At 40.8% G+C, this 26004-nt stretch overlaps 1 protein-coding gene across 2 annotated transcripts in view; it reads left to right on the top strand.

The window, feature by feature from the left end:
* CAPS2 (calcyphosine 2) overlaps positions 1 to 26004 on the top strand; it is a 79115-nt gene that overhangs the window by 30318 nt on the left and 22793 nt on the right. For both annotated transcript variants that reach the window (XM_069975301.1, XM_069975294.1), the window contains exons 9-12: positions 2167 to 2234; positions 4297 to 4410; positions 5834 to 5908; positions 17886 to 17981. In XM_069975301.1, the coding sequence (XP_069831402.1) occupies positions 2167 to 2234; positions 4297 to 4410; positions 5834 to 5908; positions 17886 to 17981 (353 nt within the window). The remainder of the gene's footprint in view (positions 1 to 2166; positions 2235 to 4296; positions 4411 to 5833; positions 5909 to 17885; positions 17982 to 26004) is intronic.

Raw genomic sequence — 26004 nt, 5'->3', positions numbered from 1 at the left:
CCATATAGTTATAATGACCGCCTGCAATGTCCCCCATATAGTTATAATGCCCCCCTGCATTGCTACAAAAAAAAAAAAAAAAAAAAAAAAATTATACTCACCTAATACTGTGTTCATCTCTTCTAGCCTCTTCAGCTGGTCAGTCGCCAGAGGGATCCCCCAGCAGGAGCAGCGACGTCATCACTGCCCCCACCGGAGGATCCCTCAGAGATCATTTTCAGGTTACATCCCAGGCGGGGGGGTTGGTGGTCCGTGCGGCGCGGAGGAGGCTGGCGGCAGGGCTGACATCTCACACTGCTCCGAGATCTGCGGTCCTGCTCCGGGATCCCAGAGCAGTGTCAGATGTTATCCCTGCCGCCAGCCTCCTCCGCGCCGCACGGACCACCAGCCCCCCCACCTGGGATGTAACCTGGAAATGATCTCTGAGGGATCCTCCAGCGGGGGCAGTGATGACGTCGCTGTACCTACTGGGGGATCCCTTTGGCGGGGATGTCGGCAGCAGAGTGGATGCGGGGCAGGGGCTGGCGTGATCCGTTAGGGGGAACTCTTTTCTTGGTGGTCAGTGAGAGCAGTCTTCTCACTGACCACCAATGAAAGAGTTGTCTCTTCCGGAAGTGTGGCGGGGGCCGGATAAAAGGCCCCGGGGGGCCGCATGCGGCCCGCGGGCCGTAGTTTGGGGACCCCTGCTCTATTGCATGCATTGAAGTGCTAACATGCCAGTAATGTCCTTAAAGGGTTTGTCTGGGATAAACTGATATTTGTGGATCCTACCAGGGTTGTGGGGGGTATGTGAATGATGTATACTTACCTGTCCCGCTCCCCCCCACTGTCGGATCTCAGGCTGCCCATTGTCCCCAGCTCTCAGTGTTTTGGAAACGTCTGGTAAACTCTCTATGCAGACTGGCCATTTCTATAGGAAGTGAGATGTCACTGTATGTTTACAAAACACTGAGAGCAGCAGAGAACAGGCACCTGAAGACATAGTAAGTATGACAGGTAAGTGTACATCACTCACATGTCCCCACAGCCCCGGCAGGATCTGCAATTATCATTTTATCCCGGACCACCCCTTTAAAAGAATAATGTAATGGTCCCCTTCCTCATCTTACCAAAACCTTACTGAGAACTTCATACATGGGAGACTATTACACCAAAAGATGTCTGACAGATTATCCTACAGATTTTTTTTTAGCCAAAGCCTGGAATGGATTTGAAAAGAAGAGAAATCTCAGTATTATCTTTATGACCTGCTCTCTTTATCTTTATAGTCCATTCCTGATTTTGGCTGAAAAAATCTGTCAGATAATCTGTCAGATGTCTTTTGGTGTAATAGGGCCCTAAGTAAAACAGTACACCTCACTAAACAGTGTTTGAGAGGCTGTGGTTGCTGCTGCTTATTGAAATGAAGTGTGGCTGTACTGGTCCCTGTTTTTTTTGTTTTTTTTTAATGTCAGAAGTGTTTATTTGTAAATTGTGAGTTTGTTCATTATTCTCAGCAGCACAGTGGCTCAGTGGCTACTGCTTTTTCCTTGCAACTCTGGAGTCCAGTTCAAATCCTGTCTTTTATTGGTTAGAGAATCTCCCAAACAGCAATGTGTCACTATAAAACATCAGGATCCAGCAGGTTAATGCTATGTGTTCATTTTCAATGATATGTAGCCTTTATACAACAATAGCTGGCATGACATGCCAGGTAAATCTGTCCCTTTGTTACTTTAGTGTAAATAAATGATTTTTGCCCATACTAAGGAAGAACTTGTCTGCAGCATAGGCTTCACCAGGGGTTTCTGTAGTGCTGGAAGGTGCAATCACAGACAGCACTGCTTAGTTTTGCTTAGTGTACGTGCACTTTTATGCACTGCTAAGCAATGTGCTGGAGATGTCCAAATGCTGAAGGGATTTAGGGTGTTTTTTTGCTGTGTGATTTTGAGTTTAATTGGAGATGTTGCTGACATTTCAGCTGCTTTAGGATATGCCTGGATTCTTTGCTCATGACGGGTGTCTGGCAGAAGACTCGGAAGCAAAGAGCTTCCTTGGAATAGCAGAGTGAAATCCCTGTGTCGCTTATAAATCTCAGTAGTGTCTTGTGATTCTACACAAACTAATTATCATAATTTCTGCTAATATTACTGTTTTCTGTTTTCATTTACCTGGACAACATTGCAGGAGGACCTGGCTGCAGAGAGAAGGAAACAATCTGTTGTAGAGCAAGTTATGATAGACCAGCTTTCTAGGTATATGAACTGTTTTTATAGAACTGTTGTACACATTGTAAAATTTCTCTTCTATAGGAATGAGCTAGCAGGCAGACTGTTGTCGACTAAACTGGCCTTGAAACCTGCATGTCAGGACCTAAACTGTTAATCTATCACCCTCCCCACTGTCCGTGCCGTAATCTGTTCTGAAGAGCTGAAGAGGTTACATTACACTCATTACACTTCTCTACATCTGGGACTTAAAACAACTCATTTCTAATTTATAGGGAAAAAATGAGAGCTGGGCTTTATGAGTCTTACTGATGCTGAGCTCCTGAAAGGGGCCATATAGTGGATTAAATTGTGGTCACTCTTTCTGCATTGAGATATTGGGCAGACGTCCTAATTTATAAGGACCTCCTGTCCTGGTCACAAGTTTCTTTTAACATATCACATACCATTCTAAATGAATAATATATATATTATAACTTTCAAAATGTAAATCAACAGTAGATGTGATATTAAGCAAGTAGAGATGAACCACTCTACAGTAGGAACGAAGCGAAGCGCTTCATTCCTATCAGGATTCTGCTTATCAGTCTGTAGGGCTCTGAAGTCTGCTCCTCCACGGGTGCCTGTAGCCATGTTTTATCTTGCAACCCTAGGGCGGCATCCATCTTCTGCAGCCTCTGGGAAGCAAATGCTGAGCATTCGGGTTCGCATAATGTTGCCAAACCCAAACATTTTGATAGTTTCACTGAACAATACCCCTATATGGAGTGAAACACAGAGTTGAATGAATACCACATAGTTATACCTGCTTAGTGGTATGAAAGCTATTTTGCATATACTTTCCTATAATTTACTTTGAAATGTTAAATGTTTCAGAGAAATCAGTTTTAACCCGTTCAGGACCAGTGACAACTGTATGTCCCTTTTATGCAGTGCATTGCCACTCAGGAATGTACAGTTACTTCCTGGAATGACACGCAGCGCACTGTCAGTGATAGTCGGGCACCCACTGCAGCTGAGACCAGGACTGAGCCCAGTTAACCCTATTGGTGCTTCAATCAGTGCAATTGCAGCATCTGTAGTGCAGAAAAGAGGGAGGATTCTCCTTCTGTTCACATCGGGGCTGTGCAAAGCGATCGCACAGCACCAATAGTTACTATGACAGCAGGAGGGTTCCCTGAGGCCTCTTGTGTCATAGCTACGGCCGCTGATCAGGCTCAGCCCTAAGGCAGAGCCTGATCAGCTATACCTTTGACAGGCAGATTACAATGCATTACAATTACAATTCAATGATTACTGGATTGCAATGAAATGTGCCTGTCACCAGGCAATCAGATATTGAAGACCCCATGGTGGGAAAGTAAAAAAAAAACAAAAACACAAATAAAAATATAAATAAAGTAACACAACACATATTATCCCCATAGCTCCCAATGCAATAATAAGCATGTGTGTGTGTGTGTGTGTGGGGGGGGGAAGTACACATACTGTATTCAGTATTGCCTCATGCATAATAATGCTGGCAGCAAAATTATCACATGATTAAACCCACACGGTGATCGCAGAAGATTTACATTGAGAAAAATGCTAATTTTGTATTTTTTTCATGAAAAATTGCAATTTTTCACAAAAGGATTGTACGGATATCAACCAAAATTCACCACTAGTTTTACAAAGTGTTTTTTTTAAGCCATGTGTCTTAGGCGGCTGGGATCAAATAAGGAAAAATCACTGCATCAAGAATGTTTTTAAATGTAACATTTTTATTTTTATTGAAAACCCTGAAAATCCAGGTAGAGAATAAGGAGAGGTGTTTGTTATTTATTGGACCAGATATATCACTTTATCCAATGCACAGTTTAAAAGACATGAAAACCAGATTCATTGTAAAACCCTTTGCCGAAGATTAATGAGCTAGTGACATAAGCAAGCAATTCTAGCAGAACGCAGCAAGCAACCTCTTTTGTAAAGTTTGTTTATCCAGTTAATAGTTTGATTGTATTTAATGCCAGTCCTTTCTCATTAGTATAATGTCAATGTTTGCATTTTGCTTTTCTAGCTGAAAGTAGATGTGATGTGTTTTTTCTAGGGCTGTTATTAGTGACCCAGAACAAAATGTAAGCGTGTCCTTTCCGAATAATCCTCAGCAAGACCTGACATCTGCCCCTCTCCGCTTCCGAAGGAGAACGTTACATGAAACCAAGTAATGTCCGGCGCTTTGCTTTTTATTTGTGTCTTTATAGAAAAATTATCTTACTAAATACCTTTTACCTTTTAAGGGCAAATATCTTTTCGAAGCTTTTTTCTGTTTCATTTCTTAAACTTCTTAAATTATTTAAAATGTGCTCAATGTTTGGCATGTCAGTTGCCCTACATGCTATGGATGCTTCTAGTCAAGCGACTAGCCAGTGCAACTCTAGGCACATACATATATCAAGCTATACAAGGCCAAGTGCAGGCGCTGGGAAAATATGTCCTCTGCTGCTATCAATGCTTTATAGGCTGCAGGGCAAAAGGGGCCTGTGACTTACAAGACGAAGTGACGGGACAGAGAGACAGTAAATCTCTGCACCACTGTATTCTGTGTCCTATGATGTGTGTCCTGCATTCATGGGGTAGCGATGCCATTAATGAGCCATCCCCACTCCTGGAGGATGGTGGAGGATTGGTGGTTCTAGTACTGTACTACCATCAATGGATACTAGTGTATACAGTAACTAGAAGTATAGACACTGTTGCATGCAAGAACATTTTTGTATAGCTAAAACATGAAGCATGAAACCGCTGAAACATGAAGTCTAGCTAGACATTACTGTATGTATGTTGAATTGCCTTTACTTCTAATTTCTCTTACGTGAGCGTGAAAAAGGGTAGATTCTCCTCAAAGTCTTCTGCTGTTTTTCTGATTCTTCTTTACTCTCAATATTTCTCTGATATTTCTCTGACAGTTCCTTCTGTGTCCTACAAGTGTACAAGCAGGTAGACATCTATTATATTCATTTCCTATAAATCAATCTATCTATCTCCTATCTATCTATCTATCTATCTATCTATCTATCTATCTATCTATCTTAGTATTGTTGTTTGTTTTCATAAATACTAAGCGTATGTCCACACAGTATGAAAATATAATCTGCTCTGCAACAAATCTGTGGCAGTTTTCCTTTAAATTGGTTATCAGGGAAATCTATTACTTTATTATATGCCTTCCTGAGCAGTAAAACAAATCTGTCATTTATGACTCCCTGCTGCTTCCAAATCTTCTGGTCTCTGCTGTGGTCCTGTTCCTTCTTCTTCTGAGATTCATCTCCCCCACTCAGCCAATCACAGAGCTGAGTGGGCATAGTGTGAGACAGCAAAAGGTCATTGGAAGCAGAAAGAACAGGATCTCAATGAGTAATGGAAAATCTTACAGTGGTGAGGGAGCAGGGGAGGTAAGTATGGTGGTTTTTATTTTTTTACTGTATGGAGAAGCTTATAGTAAAGTACTAGATTTTCCTAGGAAAGCCCTTTAAAAAACCATTGCTTGTGAGTGTAGCGTGTTCCTAGAGATCTCAGCAATTTAAATGTGGTCCATATCTTTCTTGATATGTGGGAAATCTAATTTTCTCTTGACTTTTTTATAGGATAAGAACAAGCTCAACACTAACGGAAAATATGCTGTCAAACAAGCTGCGGTTTGATGCCCGAATAATTTGCAGGTAATAAAGTCTGTATTTTATACATAAAGAATAATGTGTGGGCTTATCTCCTTGCTTGATAAAACTGTGGCATGAGAGATATTAATTTCAAGAGCATATATTGCAAAGTTTTTTTTTCACATTATGTAAGCGCTGTAGCACTTTTACAGCCTGTAGCTGAGATTTCATGAAAGAGCTTTTTGCCTTAAAAGAAATACTACTTCGATGACAAATCTGCCCAGATACACAATTATATAATGGCAAAGGATATATCACTGGGAAAGTAGCCAAGTTTCTACTAAAGATGCTTAGTGATAACCCTGTAATCGCAGTGGCTTAATCTGGTTTTACACAAGTGTGTGGGAATATATAGTAATATGGCTCTGTTATACGGACATATGATGAACTACCATCACCGTCCGCCTGCCTGGTGACCTGGGGGCGCGGCTTGTCCGCAGCTGTATTGCATCAAGAGAGGTTAGACTGGCAGGGTTCCCTGCCAGTCAGCTCCTATAGGCAATGGGTGTTTGGATGGAGGCTTAGGGCTCCCATGCAATCATTTCTTAGACTGTGTCCCTGCCCTCCTATAAAGTGTATTAGTGCCCCTGATATCAGGGCACTAATACACTTTATAGGAGGGCAGGGACACAGTCTAAGAAATGATCGGAGCCCTAAGCCTCCATCCAAACACCCGTTGCCTATGGGAGCTGACTGGCAGGGAACCTCTCATGATGCAATACAGCTGCGGACAAGCCGCGCCCCCAGGTCACCAGGCAGGCGGCCGATGATGGTAGTTCATCATATGTCCGTATAACAGAGCAATATTACGATATATTCCCATACACTTGTGTAAAACCAGATTAAGCCACTGCCATTACAGGGTTATCACTAAGCATCTTTAGTAGAAACTTGGCTACTTTCCTAGTGATATATCCTTTGCCATTATATAATTGTGTATCTGGGCAGATTTGTCATCGAAGTAGTATTTCTTTTAAGGCAAAAAGCTCTTTCATGAAATCTCAGCTACAGGCTGTAAAAGTTCTACAGCGCTTACATAATGTGGAAAAAAAAACTTTGCAATATATGCTCTTGAAATTTTTTTTCAGAAATCAATAGTCCAGGCGATTTTAACCCCTTCACGTCAGCAATCTGTATATATACCTTCCTATTACACATGCCCCGGCAGTAGGAATGTATATATACGTTCCTGCTTTGACGGGGGTTTATGATGAGAGCAGAATCGCTGCAGAGATAGCGATCCCGCTCTCACCTGAGTACAGCACCGGAGATAATGAGAATCAGCTGCGATCCCGCAGCGGACCCCCCTTAACCCCTTAGTGACCACCGAAACGGCGGTGACTAATGGGCCGGTGCCTTCGAGATGAAATAAGTAAAATCAGACCCCAGATCAGCTCCCCTATTGCCCCGGTATCTAACCGGTATCTCCCCGCGGCGGCCATCAGATCCAAGATGGCCGCCGCCATCACTGTGAACAGACTAATGTCTGTTCACAGTGATCTAAAGTAAAAATGAATGAAAGCCCCATGCTCTCTGCCACCGGAGGTAGCGGAGAGCATGGGGCAATGATCGGGGACCCCCCGTGGGGTCCCGGTACAAGCGATCAGCAGTATATACTATATACCGCTGATCGCTTGTACCATGTGCTCCTGGCACTTTTTATCCCCTGTCACCATGAATGATTGGTGACGGGATAAAAAGTGATGTGCCCCCACCCCCAAGTCGCCCCCCACCCCCCCAGTCACCCCCCCTTCCCCATATACTCACCAGATCCTGGAGCTCCTTCCTCCTCGACGTCCTGGCTGGTTATGAAGTGCGCATGCGCTCCACAACCAGCCAACTCTGAAAATTTAAAGTGACAGAGACCAATTTGGTCTCTGTCACTGAACTATGATTACTGTGACATAAAAAGAAAAAGAAAATCCGACGACATTTGTATTTGAATGGTTAAAGAACCAATTTGGTGATGCTCTCTCAGCAGGGTTTGCGGTGGAAAGAGCACATAGGATTCCTGGCAACCCCTCCCCCAGAGGGAGGATATCCTAGGCCTTTGATTGCCAGAATCCTATCTGCAGGAGATAGGGACATTATCATGCAGAGGTCCCAGAAAAAAAAGGGATTTAATGTACAACTCTGGTAAAGTGTCAATATATCCGGATTTTGCCTCTCAGACCAATAGGGAGAGGATGGGATTTGTCAACATAAAGAAACGTCTACGGTCTGTTGGTATAAAATATGCTCTGCTTTTTCCGGCTAAGTTGCGTGTAGTACACAACGAGAAAGTATGTTTTTTTAGCTCGGCCGAGGAGGCTGGGAGGTGGCTGGACGCCCAAGGTATAAAGTAATAAAGGCTATGATTAAAATGATGGCGCGATTAAGGAGGGACAACTCATAAGTAGGAGCTTACACCCGGGTAAACCCGGGGTGTGGGCGGTGGGGGTGGGAGGAGGGGGGTGGTGGGAGTGGGTGGGGGTGGGTGGGAGTGGGTGGGGGTGGGTGGGGCTCGGGCAGGTAGAGGGATTTATGTTTGGTTTTCTTTTTTTCCTCTTTGTTTTTTTACATAAACTGGTGGTTCCTCTCCCTTCTTCTTTTTCCCCCTTTTTTTTTTTTTTTTTTTTCTTTCTCTTTAACTAGGACGGACCTAGATAGTACGAGTGGAGGATGAGTACAAAAATAGTGGTTTGGAACACGAGGGGGTTAAATGATAGGCTTAAAAGGCACATAGTGTTTGGGGTAATTAAAAATTATTTACCGGGTATAGTACGTTTAATAGAGACACATCTCACTAAATCAACTGTAGTATACTTAAATAGGCCCTGGTGGTCTGCTCAATATCACACAACTTATTCAGCTTATTCACGGTGTTTATCGGTTTTAGTACACAGAGCAGTTATCTGGCAACTTTTAGAGGAAGTGGGAAAATACATAATACATCACTGTAATTTTGGTACTTTAGAGTGTATTTTAGTTTTTGTATATGTACCACCGCCGTACTCCTCCTCCAGTCGGGTATTAGAAATAGTGACTAGGTGGGTGGAGTTGCCAGTCATGATTATGGGGGATATGAACTGCGTGATGGACGAGAGAAGAGATAGATTAAGGGTAAAAGTAGTTAAGAATATCCCCACCACCACACCATTAAGTAAATTATGTAGGGAGTTTGGCTTTAGGGATGTATGGAGGGAGAGGAACCCAGAAGGATCGGCTTTCTCGTGTTTTAATAAAACGTGTCAAACCAGCTCAAGGATAGACCTAGCGTTGGTAAATGAAGGATTTGTACGGTTTATAAGAGATATACAGTATAAAGCCCGAGCGGTATCGGACCATGGTATACTTAGTGTAGATATATTAACGGGTAACGGAAGGGGCAATGGTGGTTGGAGGATGAATGCCCATTGGTTTAAACTGATAGATGGAGAGGGGAAAATACGGGAGGAATTGGAAGAGATGCTAACCGGGAATTGGGGATCTGCACCAGATAATGTAGTATGGGATACGGCAAAAGCCTTTCTTAGGGGCCTTCTCAAGAAGGAGATTGTAAGGAAGAAAAGAGAGTTTGGGGCAAAGGAGAAAGAGTTGGAGGGGGAAGTGATAAGAACAGAGAGGGAGTTTGTAGATAATCCTAGTGAAGGGAATAAACTAGGCTGTATGGGTGCTCAGAAAGAATACAATCTGTTCTTAGAAGAAAAGGCCGTAAATAAGTTGTTTTTTTTGGGAAGGGGAAAATATCTACATTGGAGTAGACCTAATAAGCGGTTGATGGCTATTATATCGAGCCAGGAAGGGAAAAAGGCGATTTCGGTAATTAAGAACAGAGAGGGAAAATTAGTGGGTGCACAGAGCGAAATTATGGAGGTCTTTGTAAATTACTATAGGGAACTCTATAGGACAGAAAGTAATTTCGTGGTGGAGGATGTAGGAAGGTATCTAGACAATATTGAATTCCCCACATTATCGGAGACACAAAGAAAGGAGTTGGGAGAGCCTTTAAGGGTGGAAGAATTGGAGCAGGCCCTAAGTGAGGTTAAGGGTAACACATCCCCAGGAAGTGATGGGCTGCCCTTTGAGACGTACAGGAGATTCAAGGGAATATTAATTCCAGCATTATGTAGAGTAATGGTGGGGGCGTTAGAATCAGGTCAACTCCCAAGTTCAATGACAGAGGCAGGAATCACCCTAATACCGAAGGAGGATAAGGATTTAGAGGAAGCCGGAGCTTATAGGCCTATATCCCTCTTAAATGTAGATATTAAACTCTATGCTAAAGCCCTGGCGAACCACCTGAAGAAAGTTATCTCTGAGTTGGTTCACGAGGACCAGGGGGGGTTTGTTCCAGGGCGAGCAATTACACAGAATATCACCAGATTGTTCCATAACTTGCAGATGAGGGGGAGGGGGTCCCACTCCATCCTGTCATTGGGTGCTGAGAAGGCCTTTGACAGGGTGGAGTGGGCCTTCCTTTGGAAGGTGATGGAGAGATTTGGCCTGGGGGTTGGGTATATAGAAATGGTGAAGCTACTTTATGGGGATGTCCAGTCACGGGTGATAATAAATGGGGCGCACTCAGAGAGATTTGAGCTGAGTAGGGGGACTCGTCAGGGGTGCCCCCTATCCCCTATGTTGTTCATCCTCTCCCTGGAACCATTGGCTATAAAAATCAGAATGGATAAAAGAATACGGGGTTTTGGGGTGAAAGGGTGTTCAGACAAAAGTAAGTAAGTTTTTTTGCGGACGACATGCTACTTTTTGTTACCGATCCAAGAGACTCATTAGAGTATATAATTAAGGTAGTTGAGGAATATGGTGGTCATTCTGGACTTAAAATCAACTGGAGCAAGTTAATTCTCCTTCCTGTATCCGAAGATCTAAAAAAAGGGAGTGTTATGGAGGGTGGTAGGATAAGAGTGCTTAGCCAGGGGGAAAGTTTTAGATATCTTGGCATTGAGGTTACCAAAAAGGTACAAGAATACCATGAAAAAAACACTTTCCAGGTCCTTAAAACAATCAGCAACAAAATAGAAATTGGGACTAGCTTAATTTATTCGAAAGCAGAAAGAATAACGTTGGCCAAATTTTGGGGTATTTTTTTTCTCTTGTTCCTCGTGAAATTGAGAAATTTCAAAGTAAACAAACATATTATTGGAAAAATTTGAGTTTTTCATTTTTACTGTCTAATTTTAAATACTTTCCTCTAACACCTGTGGGGTCAAAATGCTCATCCTACCCCAAGATGAATTCTTTGAGGGGTGTACTTTCCAAAATGGGGTGACTTATGGTTTTTTTTTTTCTCTGCTGACACTACAGGGGCTTTGCAAATGCACCTGGCGCTCGGAAACTTCTTCAGCAAAATCTGCAATGAAAAAGCTAATTGGCGCTCCCTTCCTTCTGAGCCCTGCTGTGTGCCCATACAGTGGTTTATGCCCACATATGGGGTACCGTAGTACTCAAGAGAACCTGCGTTACAAATTTTGTGGTGCTTTTTCTCTCATGTTCCTTTTGAAAATGAGAAACTTTAATCTAAACGTATATATTATTGGAAAATTGTAATTTTTCATTTTTTTACGGCCTAATGGTGAATACTTTCCTCCAGCCCCTGTAGGGTTAAAATGCTCATTATACCCCTAGATTAATTCTTTAAGGTGTGTAGTTTCCAAAATGGGGTCACTTATGGGGGTTTCCAGTATACAAACCTCCTAAATCAACTTAAAAAAAGAACTGGTCCCTAAAAAAATCAGTTTTGGAAACTTTCACGAAAATGTGGTAATTTGCTGATAAATTTCTAAGCCCCGTAACACCCTAAAAAAGTAAAATATGTTTATAAAATTAAGCCAGAATAAAGAGGACATATCGGTAATGTGACTTAGTAACTAATTTATGTGATACGACTTTCTTTTTTTAGAAGCAGAGAATTTCAAAGTTCATAAAATGCTAATTTTTTAAATTTTTCACAAAAAACACACAAAGTAGTGACCAAATTTTGCCACAAATATAAAGTGCCATATTCGACGAAAAAACTATCTCAGAATCGCAAGCATATGTTAAAGCATCACTGAGCTATAAGCGCATAAAGTGAGACAGGTTAGATTTTGAAAAATGAGCCTGGTCTTTTAGGTGCAAATAGGCTTGGTCTTGAAGGGGTTAAGAAACTTTGTAATTGGGTTTATAAGGCAAATATGCCATTATCTGCATTTAAAAAGCCTTTTCCCAGGTCCCCTCTCCTCTCCTTTCTGTCATCCACTGCTCAGAATCAGGAAATCTCAACTGTTCTTTCATCAGTCGGATCCTGTCTGTGCTATGAAGAGGGGAGGAGGGAGGAGAGACGGAGGAGAAATGCCGGCAGCTGAGAGCCGAGAACAAAGGATTGCACAGCGGGGGGAGCTATTCAGAGTGCTATTTAGAGATCAGAGAGGTCAGTGGTGACTGCAGAGGAGAGAGCCCGTGATGTGAATGTAAATTAACTCTTTGTTGTCCTGTTTTGGTGTCTCATTCCCTCTCTCCATAGGAGAACAATGAAGACAGGGGGGAGAGCTTCAAACTGCTTTTTCATGATAAAAAAATCATTTTTCGGCTAATAAATCCAAATACAAAGTTTCTTAAAATTGCCTGTACTATTAGGTTGTAACACAAGTTGGGAAAATATTTTTGGATATAACTTTATATATATATAAAAAAAAACAACATGGTGGGGGTCCAAGTGCTGAGACTCCTACCAATTGCTTAAAACAAAGGGGCAGCTTAGCTGAGCACTGTGCCCCTCTATTTCTTATCAGCACTGTTGTCCCTCCTATGCAGATTCTTGTGTAGGATGCTTGGCTGAGCTAAAGAGAAACAAAGGAGCCCTGCACTCAATTGAGCATTTCTGCCCTGTGATTTTAACCCCATGATTTTTTGCTCAGGTCTCTGCTACTGGACCCCCACTGATTAAGGTGTAAGTGTCATTTGAAACAACTTTGCAGAAATCAATAGTAAAAGCAAATGTTAGAAAGTCTGTTATAGATTTTATTAGGCAAAAGAGCTTCCTTCTGTACTGACATGAAAGGGAGAGGGGCCGAGGGGATTGAGTGATCAAAAAGAGTAGAGAAGCAGCCTGTGCAATGTGCCGACTTTCTGTGTAGAGTAAATGCTAAATTCACATGTCAGACTGCCTAGTTTTAGTTTGTGAGCTTCTGAAGGTTTGTTGCAGTGAGGTAGGATTGTATGATGTTGTTTTTAGTGTGTATATAGTGTGTAGTAGCCAGCACAGAGGCTATTCTGCATTCACACTGGGGCTGAGCTTAGGGAAAGATACAGAGATTGAGTTTGCAGGGTGTTAACCAGGGGGAGAAAGGGTATAATCTAGTGATAGAATGACCAGATATAGTCCTTCACCTCTTATACACAGGACAGCTTATCCTGAAAAGTCAAATGAAATGAAAGTTACACTTTAAGGTTCAGTTCACACAGAGTAAAAGAGACGGAACTCTCCGCCACAGAATCCCACCAGCCTCCGTGTCATACAGGCTGTCTGTTGGAAGGCTTGCGCTTCTCCTCTCTCTACGCCTCTGCACTTAAAAATGTACATGTCAGTCAAGCATGGAGAGAGGAGGCACGCGAGCCCTCTCATAGACAGCCTGTATGGCACGGAGGCTGGCGGGATTGTGTCGCGGAATTCCGTCTCTTTTACTCTGTGTGAACTGGCCCATGGCTATGTTTTCACACCGTCAAAATGACAGACCCCGTTTCACTGTCTAAAACATAGCCTTAAAGTTGATAAGCACTTTTTAAAGGGTCTTTCCATGCTTTTGATATTGATGACATGTACAGTAGTTCTGTACATGTATCAGTTGAACTTCCACCAATCTGGTATTAAGAGCCAATCTTCAGGATGTATCATCAGTTTCAAAGTCCTAGAAAATCCCTTAAAGGTTCACTAAGAGACTGGAAAAAGATGGGAAGCTATTTCTACAGCCTTTTCCAACCTTTGGTTCATAGGTGGTAAATATCCTTTTTCTTTTTTTCTAACATGCAAACCCTCTGCGTGTGATAATTTCCTTTAAACTTCAGAAGCATTCATTCATTCGCCCCACATAGCTCAATTTTACCAGATCATTTATTCAGGTAGAATTGGGTCACATAAGGCCAGAATCTCACAAGTGCACAGTAAGAAGCAGCAGGTTGGCTTCTGCATAGTGCAGGCATTGTTCAGTGTGAATGCTTTCTGCACAGAGTAGGAATTGATTTCATGATTATTAGACCACTGCTTAATTCTTCATATGTCCCCAGCCATAATGGCTGCCCTAGTGGATAATGTAGCTTTCAATATATATCATGTATAAATACAGCTAAGATCGTTTATAATGGAAAGCAGGCTGCTAATCTGTATTTTTTTCTCAGCAACCATTCTGTTGGATTGTTATGTAGCACAAAATATAGATCTACAATATATTAACGGTTCAACCACTTTCTTTGTGTAAAATGCTGGATTTAGCCGTTTCTGAGATGTTTCTTCATAGTATATATATATAATTTGTAATAATAGCGCTGCATACTATAAGCAGGAGTGTAATGTTTTTGGATGATGTATACCTATACTCTATGCATCAAAGACTTCAGACTCAAGGGTAGGATGTGCCTCCTCAGTGACCTTTATGAGACATTATCAAGTGATTGAAATATTACTTACTGAAAAGCCTATTTGATCCTAAGGATCTTTTTCAAAATCATGTTAGATGTGATTTATTTTTAAACGGGACGCCCGCAATTTTTCTCTTTTCGTTTTAAAAGGATTTGGAATAGCTAAGTCATCTGCATATCTCAGCAATTCACATTATTATTACCTTAGGGGCATTACAGCTTTGCTTTCATTTGGTTAACAGGCTAACAAAGCTGGATCCTAAGTGGATTATTTCTGTTGCCTTTTAATGGATCTACAAGGACATGCTAGATGCAAGTAATGTCACTTTGTTGTGTTCTGTTTGCTGTAACTACAGGGCCATACAAGTGTAAGAAAATGGTTGACAATATCAACTCCTTATTCTTTATTGAATAAAAGGCTAATCTAAAGCCCCTGGCATTGACACAGTGCATGCCAGTTTAAGGATGGTGGCACAAAGCATCTGTAGTACTATGTTGTGCATTGGTTACTGGTGTATAGACTTGGTTAAAAAAACATACAAGGATAAAAGTTGCATACACATAGCAGCTTGTTACATACAAGATGCATTGTAAACATTGGGACCTCCAACACTGCATTAGGCAGAAACATACTGTACGTGAGCCTTCAGTGAACTCTTGGCAGTCCAAAGATGGTTCATACACTGTGCATGGTTATGTGCTTGATTCATATAATGGTTTTTAGTGTTTTTAAATGTTTGTATTGATTGGTTGTGTATAATAAAATCTATTGCTATGTATTGAGGTGCAGCCTATTTTTTCTACACTCAATTTCCCGTTTGTTTGTACCATGTTGTTGGAGTTTAGTGGCTAGCACTCAGCTTGTACTGTATTGGTGATAACCCCCGCAGAGGAGTTCTCTTGGTTCATACACTCTGTTGATCTGTCAAGCGTTCACTTTTGTTATTTTAGAAATGGTGCATGTTATCTTCACCCAGGAAAGCTGGACCCAGCCTAACATTGTGTTCCCACTATGTCTCTTTTCATCTGTCTTTTTGGACGTCTTTTGATAATGATGACCAAAAATAATGTTCATGATCATTATATGCGACTGTCTTTTGCTGTTAAAATCATGTACATGTAAAAAGACAGATGTAATTTTCACATTGTGTGAACTATGAAAATGAATCCGAAATGCACTGTTTGTATGTGAAGAGTTTTTCATGACACCCGGGGTCTCTTTGCTTTGTTATGTTACATGGGCAAGTCAGGATTTATAGGTTCTTTATTTCTGGTGGTGGTGGTGACAACCTGTACTATTTTTGAGAATCTATTCCATGAAGTGGTACCATCACATTAGGAAACACAGGGCAGCAGCCGTGAGATTCTGGGATCTTGAATTCAGCTTTGGATGTTGTGTTGCTAGCACAACAACATAAGGTGAATGTGATTCCACTGTTGGGGCAGCATTCCTTATGGCTAACCATTTCTTATCTCGTAGCTGATGAGTTGACCTTGAAGACTTCTTTATTTTGCAGGGACATATTTTATTGGGTTCAGCTATGTCCCTCGTGCGCTGATAGTTTACATGGGGCACAGTGTAGTAGGTGTATACTTTCATAGGATAAGAAAGCATGATGAGATGGGACATCAACCAGCTCCTTCTGAAACAAACTCTTCTATTTTATGATATAAAAATGTCCCTTCTCTTCACAAATTGAATGTGCAGTTCCAGTTTTTAGAGGACTTGTGGTCAGAGGAGAATTACTATTGATTAATATAGCTAAATAATACCTTATTAAATCGAAACCAGTTAGACCATCCCTGGGACCACAAGAAGTCTGCTTCTCTCATTGTAAAGTAATGCGCTGAGCCACGATCTGCATAACAGCCTAGGATCACAAGGAGACCAACAATAAAGCCCCTGCTCGGTTTTCATAAAAAAGCTATTCTAAAAACCTGTAGTCACAATTCTTACATTATTCATAGCCTGTAACATGCCTTCTATTTCCTTTGAGGGCCATAAAAATCATTTAATCACACAATGTTCACAAACCCATTACTGCTTCTCCATACATGAAATGTTGGCCGCAATACTCAGTAAGCACAATCCATTAGCTTTTGTGTTTTCTGACATACTAACGGCAAGTGCCCTTCCAAGAACGGCAAATGTACATATACTGTATATACTTACGTCACATGCACCTGTTTTACTTTTTTCCCCCTAGGAATGCCAGACATGTTTTTTTATACAATTTTTTAGCCATTTTTCCAAAATAGTGAGGGAGATACACAAAAGTATATGTACCAGAATTTTGGTGCACCAAAATTATGCAAGTCAGACAGATTTTAAATCAATATTAGACCAAAAAAAAAAATTGTTTTGTGCCATGGAAGGACTCTGTTAAAAAATGTGTGTGTATATATATATATATATATATATATATATATATATATATTTCTGAAATTCATTCCCATGATGCCTCACATTTTTCCATTAGCTTGAGAGTTACTTTTATACTCTGCTCAATTTCTTTGGGGAGCAATTTTTTTAGTCTGGTAAAAGTAACATAACAACTGAGGGTCAGAAAAGTGCATGTTACCTAGCCTATTCAGCTATTGCCTTTATCAACTAATATCCTAAATGTACCTCCACCACCTTCCATAATACATCACAGTTTCCATAGGCTTTTCTTAAAATGAAGGAAATTCAGCACATTGCTATCACTCCTTATTATACTATATAGACCTTGACATGTCCTGACTTTGATATGATTGTTTAGAAACTACATTTGTCCATCGCCAATGATGAAATTAAGCAGTAACATACAATGCTTTTCAAGCCCTTGCTGGGAATGCTCAAATAATAGCATTAGTAGTAGATGAAGTAAGAAATACATCTCATGGCCTCGGTCACATAAAGGGAGATTTATCAAACATGGTGTAAAGTGAAACTGGCTCAGTTGCCCCTAGCAACCAATCAGATTCAGCCTTTCATTCCTCATAGACTCTTTGTAAAATGAAAGGTGGAATCTGATTGGTTGCTAGGGGCAACTGAGCCAGTTTCACTTTACACCATGTTTGATAAATCTCCCTCATGGTGTATTTTTTGATTAAACAACTTCCGTTGTTGCAGATTTGGAAAAACGGCTATTGTTAGAAGACAGTGGCCGATCACATTAACCCTTATGGAATCCCAGCCGCAGTGTATACACACTTTGTAGATTTATGCATTGTAAGTTTAGCATTTTCTTATTCATTCCAACACAGTCTGGATGCCTCCAAAAAAAATTTCCATCATCAAACTCATGGTACTTTATGAAGCTGTGTTTTTGTATATCAAGCCTCGCACTACTCCAAATAATTGATGACTTATTTTTTTCCATAGAAACGGTCGTGACGCTTGTAGGGAACTTATTGGGTTCTTTTTCGCACATGACAAGTCTATTACAATTTATGAGTATCGACAGTTTGGAAAAAACAGGTAAGATACAGAAGAATAAATAAAGTATATTAGCCATGTATGGTAAGGACGACCTTCCTACTATTTGTTCTTCTCACAGCCCTAACGTCTGACATGTCTGTTAAGGTACATTTTTACAATATCTCCCTCAGATAGTGGTGATATCACTCCTGCCAAGTCACCATGTTCCTTCTTTGCTATTTGCAATGCTGTCAGAGCAGGCTTTGTTGTCAACATATTCCTTGTATGTCAATAAGCCAATTGTATCCATAGGGCCCCTACACAAAAAAATTAATTGTGTATGGCATGCATTGGCATACTTTTTTCTTTATTGTGTAAGAATGCTTAGGGTCCTATTCCACGGGCTGAGCAGGGCCCGATCAAAGATGTAAACTCGTTTACTGGGCCTATTCCACGCCCAACAATCGTTTAGCAAGGGCTGCAGGGACATCGTTACCGATGTCCTTGCAGCCCTTGTATCATACATTACCTGTCCAGGCGCAGGTCTTCTCCCGGTCCTGCGCCGCAGCAGCTTCGGAGCGGCCTGTCTGAACTGACAGACCGCTCAGCCAATCACTGGCCATGGCGGTCCCGGCCAGTGATTCTCTGAGCGGTCTGTCAGCTCTGACAGGCCACTCCGAAGCTGCTGCAGCGCGGGACCGGGAGAGAAGGAGAAGACCTGCGGCTGGACAGGTAATGTATGATGTTTTGAAATCGTCGGTCGCCCGCTGCGCACCGCTATTCCACGTAGCGATGCGCGGGTGGCGACCGATAATTTTAGGTTTGAACCTAAATGAACGATCGTTCTCTCTATTCCACAGAGCGATAATCTCCCGAATCGGGAATAGGCCCCTTAGTCTGCTGCATTTACCTAGACAGTTGCATACAGTACAAACAAAGTACACTGTGTGGTACAGCCAACCTATACCTCTGAGAGCAGAACATAACTAAGGGTAAATAGAGTCTGATGTAGGAAGAATAGGTTGCTAGATACTCACTGTTAAAACAATCTTTACAATGGGTTTGTCAAATATTTCTTGCTACTACAATGTCATACATGTCTGTTCAGCTCAGAGATGGACTAGCACTGTCAAGGGGAAAAGCTGCTTTAGGCTATGTTAAAATAGGTATAAAATGCGGGCGTATTCCGAATCTAATAATGTGCTACATTAAAGTTGATGTTACTGTTGTATATTCTTTTATTTTACTGTGTGTGAACATAGCCTTAGGGTGAAAACACACTATGCGTGTGGTTGGCCATACGCATCTAATGCTTATTTTTTCAGCCTGAGTGCTGTTGTTTTTATTGTTTCTTTTTTATGTTACTTTTTGATCACTTTTGATTCCATTTTTTCTGGAATGTGATGTAACCAAATTTTAGCAATTCTGGAGGACTTTGGTATACTTTTGTGTTTACGCCATTGACTGCGTGGGATCACAAATGGGATACTTAAAATACTTTTGTGATAGTTTAAATACTTTTTAGTCCCTTCAGAGGACTAATATGAACAATAATTTAATGCATACGTTTTATACTGATATATTAAATCAGCACTCTGTTGGTACAGTCTTCCAAAGGCAGACTATTCACACAGAGCAGTCAAGGTAAGCCCTGAGGTAAAAACCACAATTGTTATTGATCACAGCATCTGTAAAGTTAGATGATTGGTCTTTAAATGATCTCCGATGACATTTATTACCAATGGGTATGAGCTGCGAACTTGGTTATAAAGCCTTTGCCATAGTCTCTCACTGGACTGTTGATGTAACTGTATATCATTGGTTGGAAAGGGGTTAATAATGAAAGTGAAGATAAGGTGATAGATGTTATTGTCCATGTGAATGTGAATGTTTTTCAATGATGGGTGTGTATGCCTAATACACCCCTGCTGGATATATAACTAACCTATTTTTAGGGTATATAACCATTATTATTAAAACTGGAGGAAATCTGTCACTAGGTTTTTGTAGCCTTAAATGAGGGCAGCATAAACTAGTGACAGAAATGCTGAACAGAACAATGTATTATTTACATCATTCTGTTCAGCTGCTCTCTAATATGCAGGAGAATAAGGGAGACTACTCACCCCTAGCGGTTGACTGCCAATACACAGCATGGATAGATGACTGCCAATCAGCAGCTGGTGGGCGGAGTTTTCTATAGCTCATGAAAATCCAGAACTACTGGGCTCATGCTCATACTGGAGAGGACTACTTATTGTCCAGGTTATTCAGGAAGATTTTTCAGAATCTGCTTCACAGATACATCACTCTGTTTAGCTTCTCTGTCACTAGGTTATGGTACCCTTAAATAGGACAGCATAATCCTACTGACAGAGGAAAGGTAAAAAAAACCTGTCTAACCCAGTTTTGAAACTACCAAAAATCCATTTGCTTTGGGGGTTTTTTTCTGTATTTTGTAGCTGTACTTCCTGGTTGAGCAGTTGTACACAATACTACAGGTTCCAGAATGCATTGCTTTCCCTCAGCTGTTCATCACAGTTCTCCACCCTGCCCATCCCCGCTCAAATCTGTTGCAGAACATCTAGGCTGTGTTCACACTTTGCAGTTTTATTGTTTTACTGAATCAATTGCAGTACTTTATCATTTCATTGTGGTCCCACCACAAAGCACACCGCCCCCTGTCTGCATCATCAGCCTATGCTTAGCAAACACACACAATGTGAGACAGAGGCATAGAATCTCTGTCTCCTGAGGGGGAGAGTGGAGACAGTAGGAGACAATGTGAATTGGCACTGAGGCCATTTTTCTTCACTTCCTGGATTTCTATTAGCTATCAGTGTGGCAGAACCGCACATATTTGGTAATACATCGTATAGACACTTCTATATAACTTTTAATTTACTTTTAACTGAAAAAAGTTTCCCTTATCTGGAGTTCCCCTTTAAGGTCCTATAATTTTTTTGATAAACTATAAATCCACATATCTTGGGCATGTCAAAAGACTGTAAAAAGGTGTGTGATCAGGACATACTAAGATATTAAATTACAGTAAGATCTCATTTTTGGGTGGTTGGCTCTGTTCACATTATTGCTGGCTATATTTTGGTGGCACAAACAGCATGCAGTCCTTTTTTTTTTATAAAAATAGAAAATAGATAAACCTGAGTATAATATGTGAGTAGGACCTGTCAGGAAATGTATGGCTCTTTTATCATAGCTCCCATGTCTCTAGAAAATAAGCCAAGAGAATTGTGTGAACAAAGCCCTAGACAAAAGATTGACATAAGCTAGCATGTGCCCAGCTTGGTTAACTAGTATTTAAGACTTGGGATTCTTTCGATGAATATGTAAAGCCATGGTGAAATATTAAGATTGCTTTTCATAGTCGCATATTGGGAATTGTGTCTAATATTGGACTCTGTGGACTATTCTAAAATTGAGTGATAATGATTGTTTCATTAAAAGACACTTTTGCCTAGAGCTTCTTCTCCTACCACCAGATAATTTGGGGATTTCCAATATTACAGGCTGCCAGATCCTATTGACTTTTGGTGGATATATAGGTCTCTTTTGGCTATCTGACTTTATGTTTATTCTTGCTTTATTTGTGCTTTCTGCTCTGTTTCCAATGGGCTAGTGCAGTCATAGATATGTATTAGGTAGTAAGCTATAGCTTTATGTTTGTTATTTAATGAGATAAGATGACAGTGTACCAACTGATGCATTAGACAAGATGCTGAGTGCACTGCTATAACTTTCTATCCACAAATACTTGCAGATTGTGTATATTACAAATTCTGCATTTTTTCAAGTGCAGAAGAAAAAGATTTTTAACAAAAAAATTTTGCTAGCTGTTAAGAGACACATAAGTGTATTATACTCATTTTATTCCTAATAACATCCAAATAAAATGTTCTTCACAAACAAGACAAAGGAATGAATACCTAAATGAAAGTGTAGCTGTCATTTAGAAACAACTTTGCAGAGCGATTTTAAGAAACTCTGCAATAGGTTTTATTAGGCCACAGAGTTCCCTTCTGTTTTCCAGCCTCCCAGGTTTGCTACGTCCATTATAGTTTGTGGAGGAGGAAGGGTGGAGGAGGATTAGTGAGCTGGGAGAGGAGAGAAACAGCCCATGTATAGGAGCCAGCACAGCACAACATCCTGAAATCTTATCTCACCAAGTTCCCAGACCAGCACAAAGCGGTCTGACCTGTGAATCCAGCATTTTTTGTGCCTGGACAGTCTTCAGAGTGCACATGCTGTTTGTCTCCCCTTCCTTCTCACTCAATCCCATCAGCCCCTCCCCCTCCATAGGTTATAATGGACACAGCAGAACCCATCTTCACTTTACTTCTCTGTAATGTAGAAAACTTTGCCGTACTATTAAACAGATAAGAAATGAGGGGGAGGGAGGCTGCAAAACAGCTGTTTTGAGTACAGAAAGAAGCTCTTTTGCCCAATAAAATCTATTACAGAGTTTCTTAAAAGTACTTGTACTATTGATTTCTGTAAAGCTATTTTAAATGACAGTTTTACTTAACATTATTATTGGACTATTTAGCAAGTGAATCTGTCATCCCCTGACTGCCTACCATACTGATGGCATCACTGGATACATATTAATAAAAGCTTCCAGAAAATACCTTTGTTACCTGTGTCTGTGTTTTCATGTTCATAAAAAAATGCCTTTATTTGGGCCATGAATAGTGTCAAAGAGGTGAGCCTATCTTTCCTAGGACACTAGCATTGTTATGGAGAAATAGATGACACCGGGGGCGCACATAGTGTCTGGACACTAAGGGTAGCTTCACACGTACCGTACCAGATTCGCTGCAGATTTGACTAAATGAATGAACACAGCATTAAATCCACACTGTCAAATCTGCTTTGGATCCGCAGCAGAAAATCTGCTGCGATGCGGTGTGTGTGAAGCTACCCTTAAAGGGGTAATGTATGTTATGTTAGTGAATGGCCCTCTTCCCCGTGTTTCCCCCCCAGCCCCCCCCCCTAAGCTAGACCCGGAAGTGTAGTGCTCTATACTCACCTGATCTGTGTCGACCCCCGTCCACCATCTTGTGACAATGATGTAATCTTCGGGCGGCCGGCCGAACCGCTCCGACCGTCCCTAGTGATGGCCGCCCTCTGCCGCGTCATCAGCTCCTCAGCCGCGATTGGCTAAGCACAGTTATGCTCAGCCAATTGCGGCTGAGCAGCTGATGACGCGGCAGAGGGCGGCTGCAACGAGGGACGTTCGGAGCGGTTTGGCCGGCCGCCCGAAGATTACATCATTGTCACAAGATGGTGAATGGGGGTCGACACGGATCAGGTGAGTATAGAGCACTACACTTCCGAGTCTAGCGTGGGGGGGGGGACACGGGGAAGGGGGCCATTCACTAGCATAACATACATTACAAATTTATATAACTGTAATGTGTGTTATTTAGTGAATAATTGTTTATTGCCGCACTACCCCTTTAAGCACCTAACACAAGTTAATAGAGGATTCCAGTGTTACAGAGTGGCACATTCCCTTTGAAAGCAAGACCAAGACAACACCTATGAACCAGTCTCTCCATGGTAGTTGGGAATGGGTAAAAAAGCAGCCCGGATTAGCTAAACCTTATAGTGTTACACAATACTACTGAGGCTTGTTCATCATTACAATGGCATTTTTGCTGAATATATTCCTTGGTGGGTTTACCTATTGACAATATGTTGAAATAAAACTTGTAGATATTGATGAGCAGTAAAATAATACTGTTTTGTGGTAATACAGAATGTAAACAGATATTAGTTTCTAAACGGGTCTCAGAGTTAGCTGATGCAGAAGACCAGGAGCTAGTGATCTGGTTACAGATGTTATGAACATTATCCCGGGATTAGGGATATTATGGAAATATAAACTGCAAATCCCATATTGACTCATTGAGTGATAGCATACTGTGAGCTCGATCACTGGCTGGAGCACCTTATCCAAGCATCAACTAAGATATATAGTAATGATTTCAGATTAACTAATATGGTCATATGTTTTCATGGTGGTAATTGTTCTTCATAAGAATCCAAATAGATTAATTTATTTGGTGCACAATCAGTAATTTTGGGGCCCCGGTGGGATAATTTGAATCTCTTGTGTGAGGAGAAGAAAGCAGCAATAGGGCTCCTATTGCAAGTATATCTATTCCTTCCAATATGTCAGCTATAGTTAGGTTGTTTGTTAGAAGCAATGCACATAGCAGCATCTGGATGTCTCAAATATTCTTGTAAAATCTACATAAATCTGGTGTTTTTTTTCTCCACTACCTTTACAGAACACCTAGTTTTTCTTTTTTGTAGACAGAAAATAATAGGGAAAAGGATGGTCAGCATTTAAAAACTTTTTGGTGCGCTTGGGGACAAATATGACAGATATTTGGCGCACATTATGTGCACCAAAAATATGGAAAATATCAACAGAAAACTGGTGGGGACAACATGATAAATGTGGGCCTCTGTGTGCTCCATTGGTATATATTTTATAAATAATATTCTTTGATCTTTGATGCATTTATACCTAAAATGATTTTAACATGATGAAGTCTAACAATCATTTTTTGTGTATACATGATAAATTTCCAGTGATGCATTTTTTATGATGAAGTTTTGTACAGTGAATTATCTGGCAAACATGAGTAGTAGCTCATTTGGGAGACATTAGCAATATCAGTTTATTTTTATTTATTTTATTCATTCATTTCTTTGTCTTGTTTGTTTTGTATAGCAATTATTTAATTTGGGTGTTATTAGGATTAATGTAGCATGTTGATTTTTTTTGCAATTGCGTCTTAACATTTAAATTAAAATCTTGAACTGTAATTTATAATATTAGATAAACATACGATTTAGTTATGTCGTTTTAAAGTGTTCTTGTATTTTGTAAATAAATGTTAAAAGAGCACTGTCGTTTAAAAAAAAAAAGAAAAAAAAGAAATGAAGCTTAGAGGGTAGAAAACTAGTGAAATGCAAAATGCTAGAAATAGTGCTACCCCTCATGTATACACCTGACAGCTTTTTCTGAAAATTTCCTAGAGTGCTGAGGTCCCCACTAATAAGAAGAACAAGCTGGGGGGACCACAGTAGCACATTTCACTCCCTGGCTCACAGCGATCCCTATCTAGGCCGCTCCATTATAAGTGCCCTATTACACCAATTATCGGTCATATTTGGCTGATCACCGGCCATACTGGCTGAAAATCGTTTGGTCTCATAGGTCATGTTTAGAGGCAAGATTGTTGGCTTTCAACATGTTGAATTAAAACGATCACGAAACCAGTGGTCTGCTGCTCGTTGCTCTGTGAAATAGGAAGACCGCCATAGGGCTGGGCGATGATGGCCTAAATCAATATCGCGGTTTATCGTACATGTAGCTGCGGTAACGATAAATTAAACGATCATTATGACACGCCCCTTTTAAAAGCCACACCCCTTTTGAAAACCCCATTTTCCGATGGTAATACAAACATGGATTTACTCCATATAACAATGTGCAGCAAACTTCACAAGTAATACACAATATTTTGGCATCTCCTACACCATTTTCAAGTGGCATTTGAAAATGGCGTAGGAGATGCCAAAACGTTGTCTATTACTTGTGAAGTTTGCTGCACATTGTTATATGGAATAAATTCATGTTTTCACGTTTGTATTACCATCAGAGTATTTTTTACTAGCTGACTTGATCCAAGGTCTGGGATTCGTCTGCTGGCACCCACAGTTCGTTTATTGTGCTGCCTATATTTTTTGCTATATCTATCTATATACTGTGGGGGAGATTTATCAAACATGGTGTAAAGTGAAACTGGCCCAGTCGCCCCCGGCAACCAATCAGATTTCACCTTTCATTTTCCAAAGAGTCTGTGAGGAATGAAAAGTGAAATCTGATTGGTTGCCGGGGGGCGACTGAGCCAGTTTCACTTTACACCATGTCTGATAACTCTGTGTATGTGTATGTGTGTGTATATATATATATATATATATATATATATATATATATATATATATATATATATATATAATTATACATACATACACACATGTA

The sequence above is a fragment of the Dendropsophus ebraccatus genome, chromosome 1 (genome assembly GCF_027789765.1).
Source record: "Dendropsophus ebraccatus isolate aDenEbr1 chromosome 1, aDenEbr1.pat, whole genome shotgun sequence".
NCBI lineage: Eukaryota > Metazoa > Chordata > Amphibia > Anura > Hylidae > Dendropsophus > Dendropsophus ebraccatus.
The sequence above is the reverse complement of the archived record's forward strand: the minus strand, read 5'-3'. Positions and strand labels throughout refer to the sequence as shown.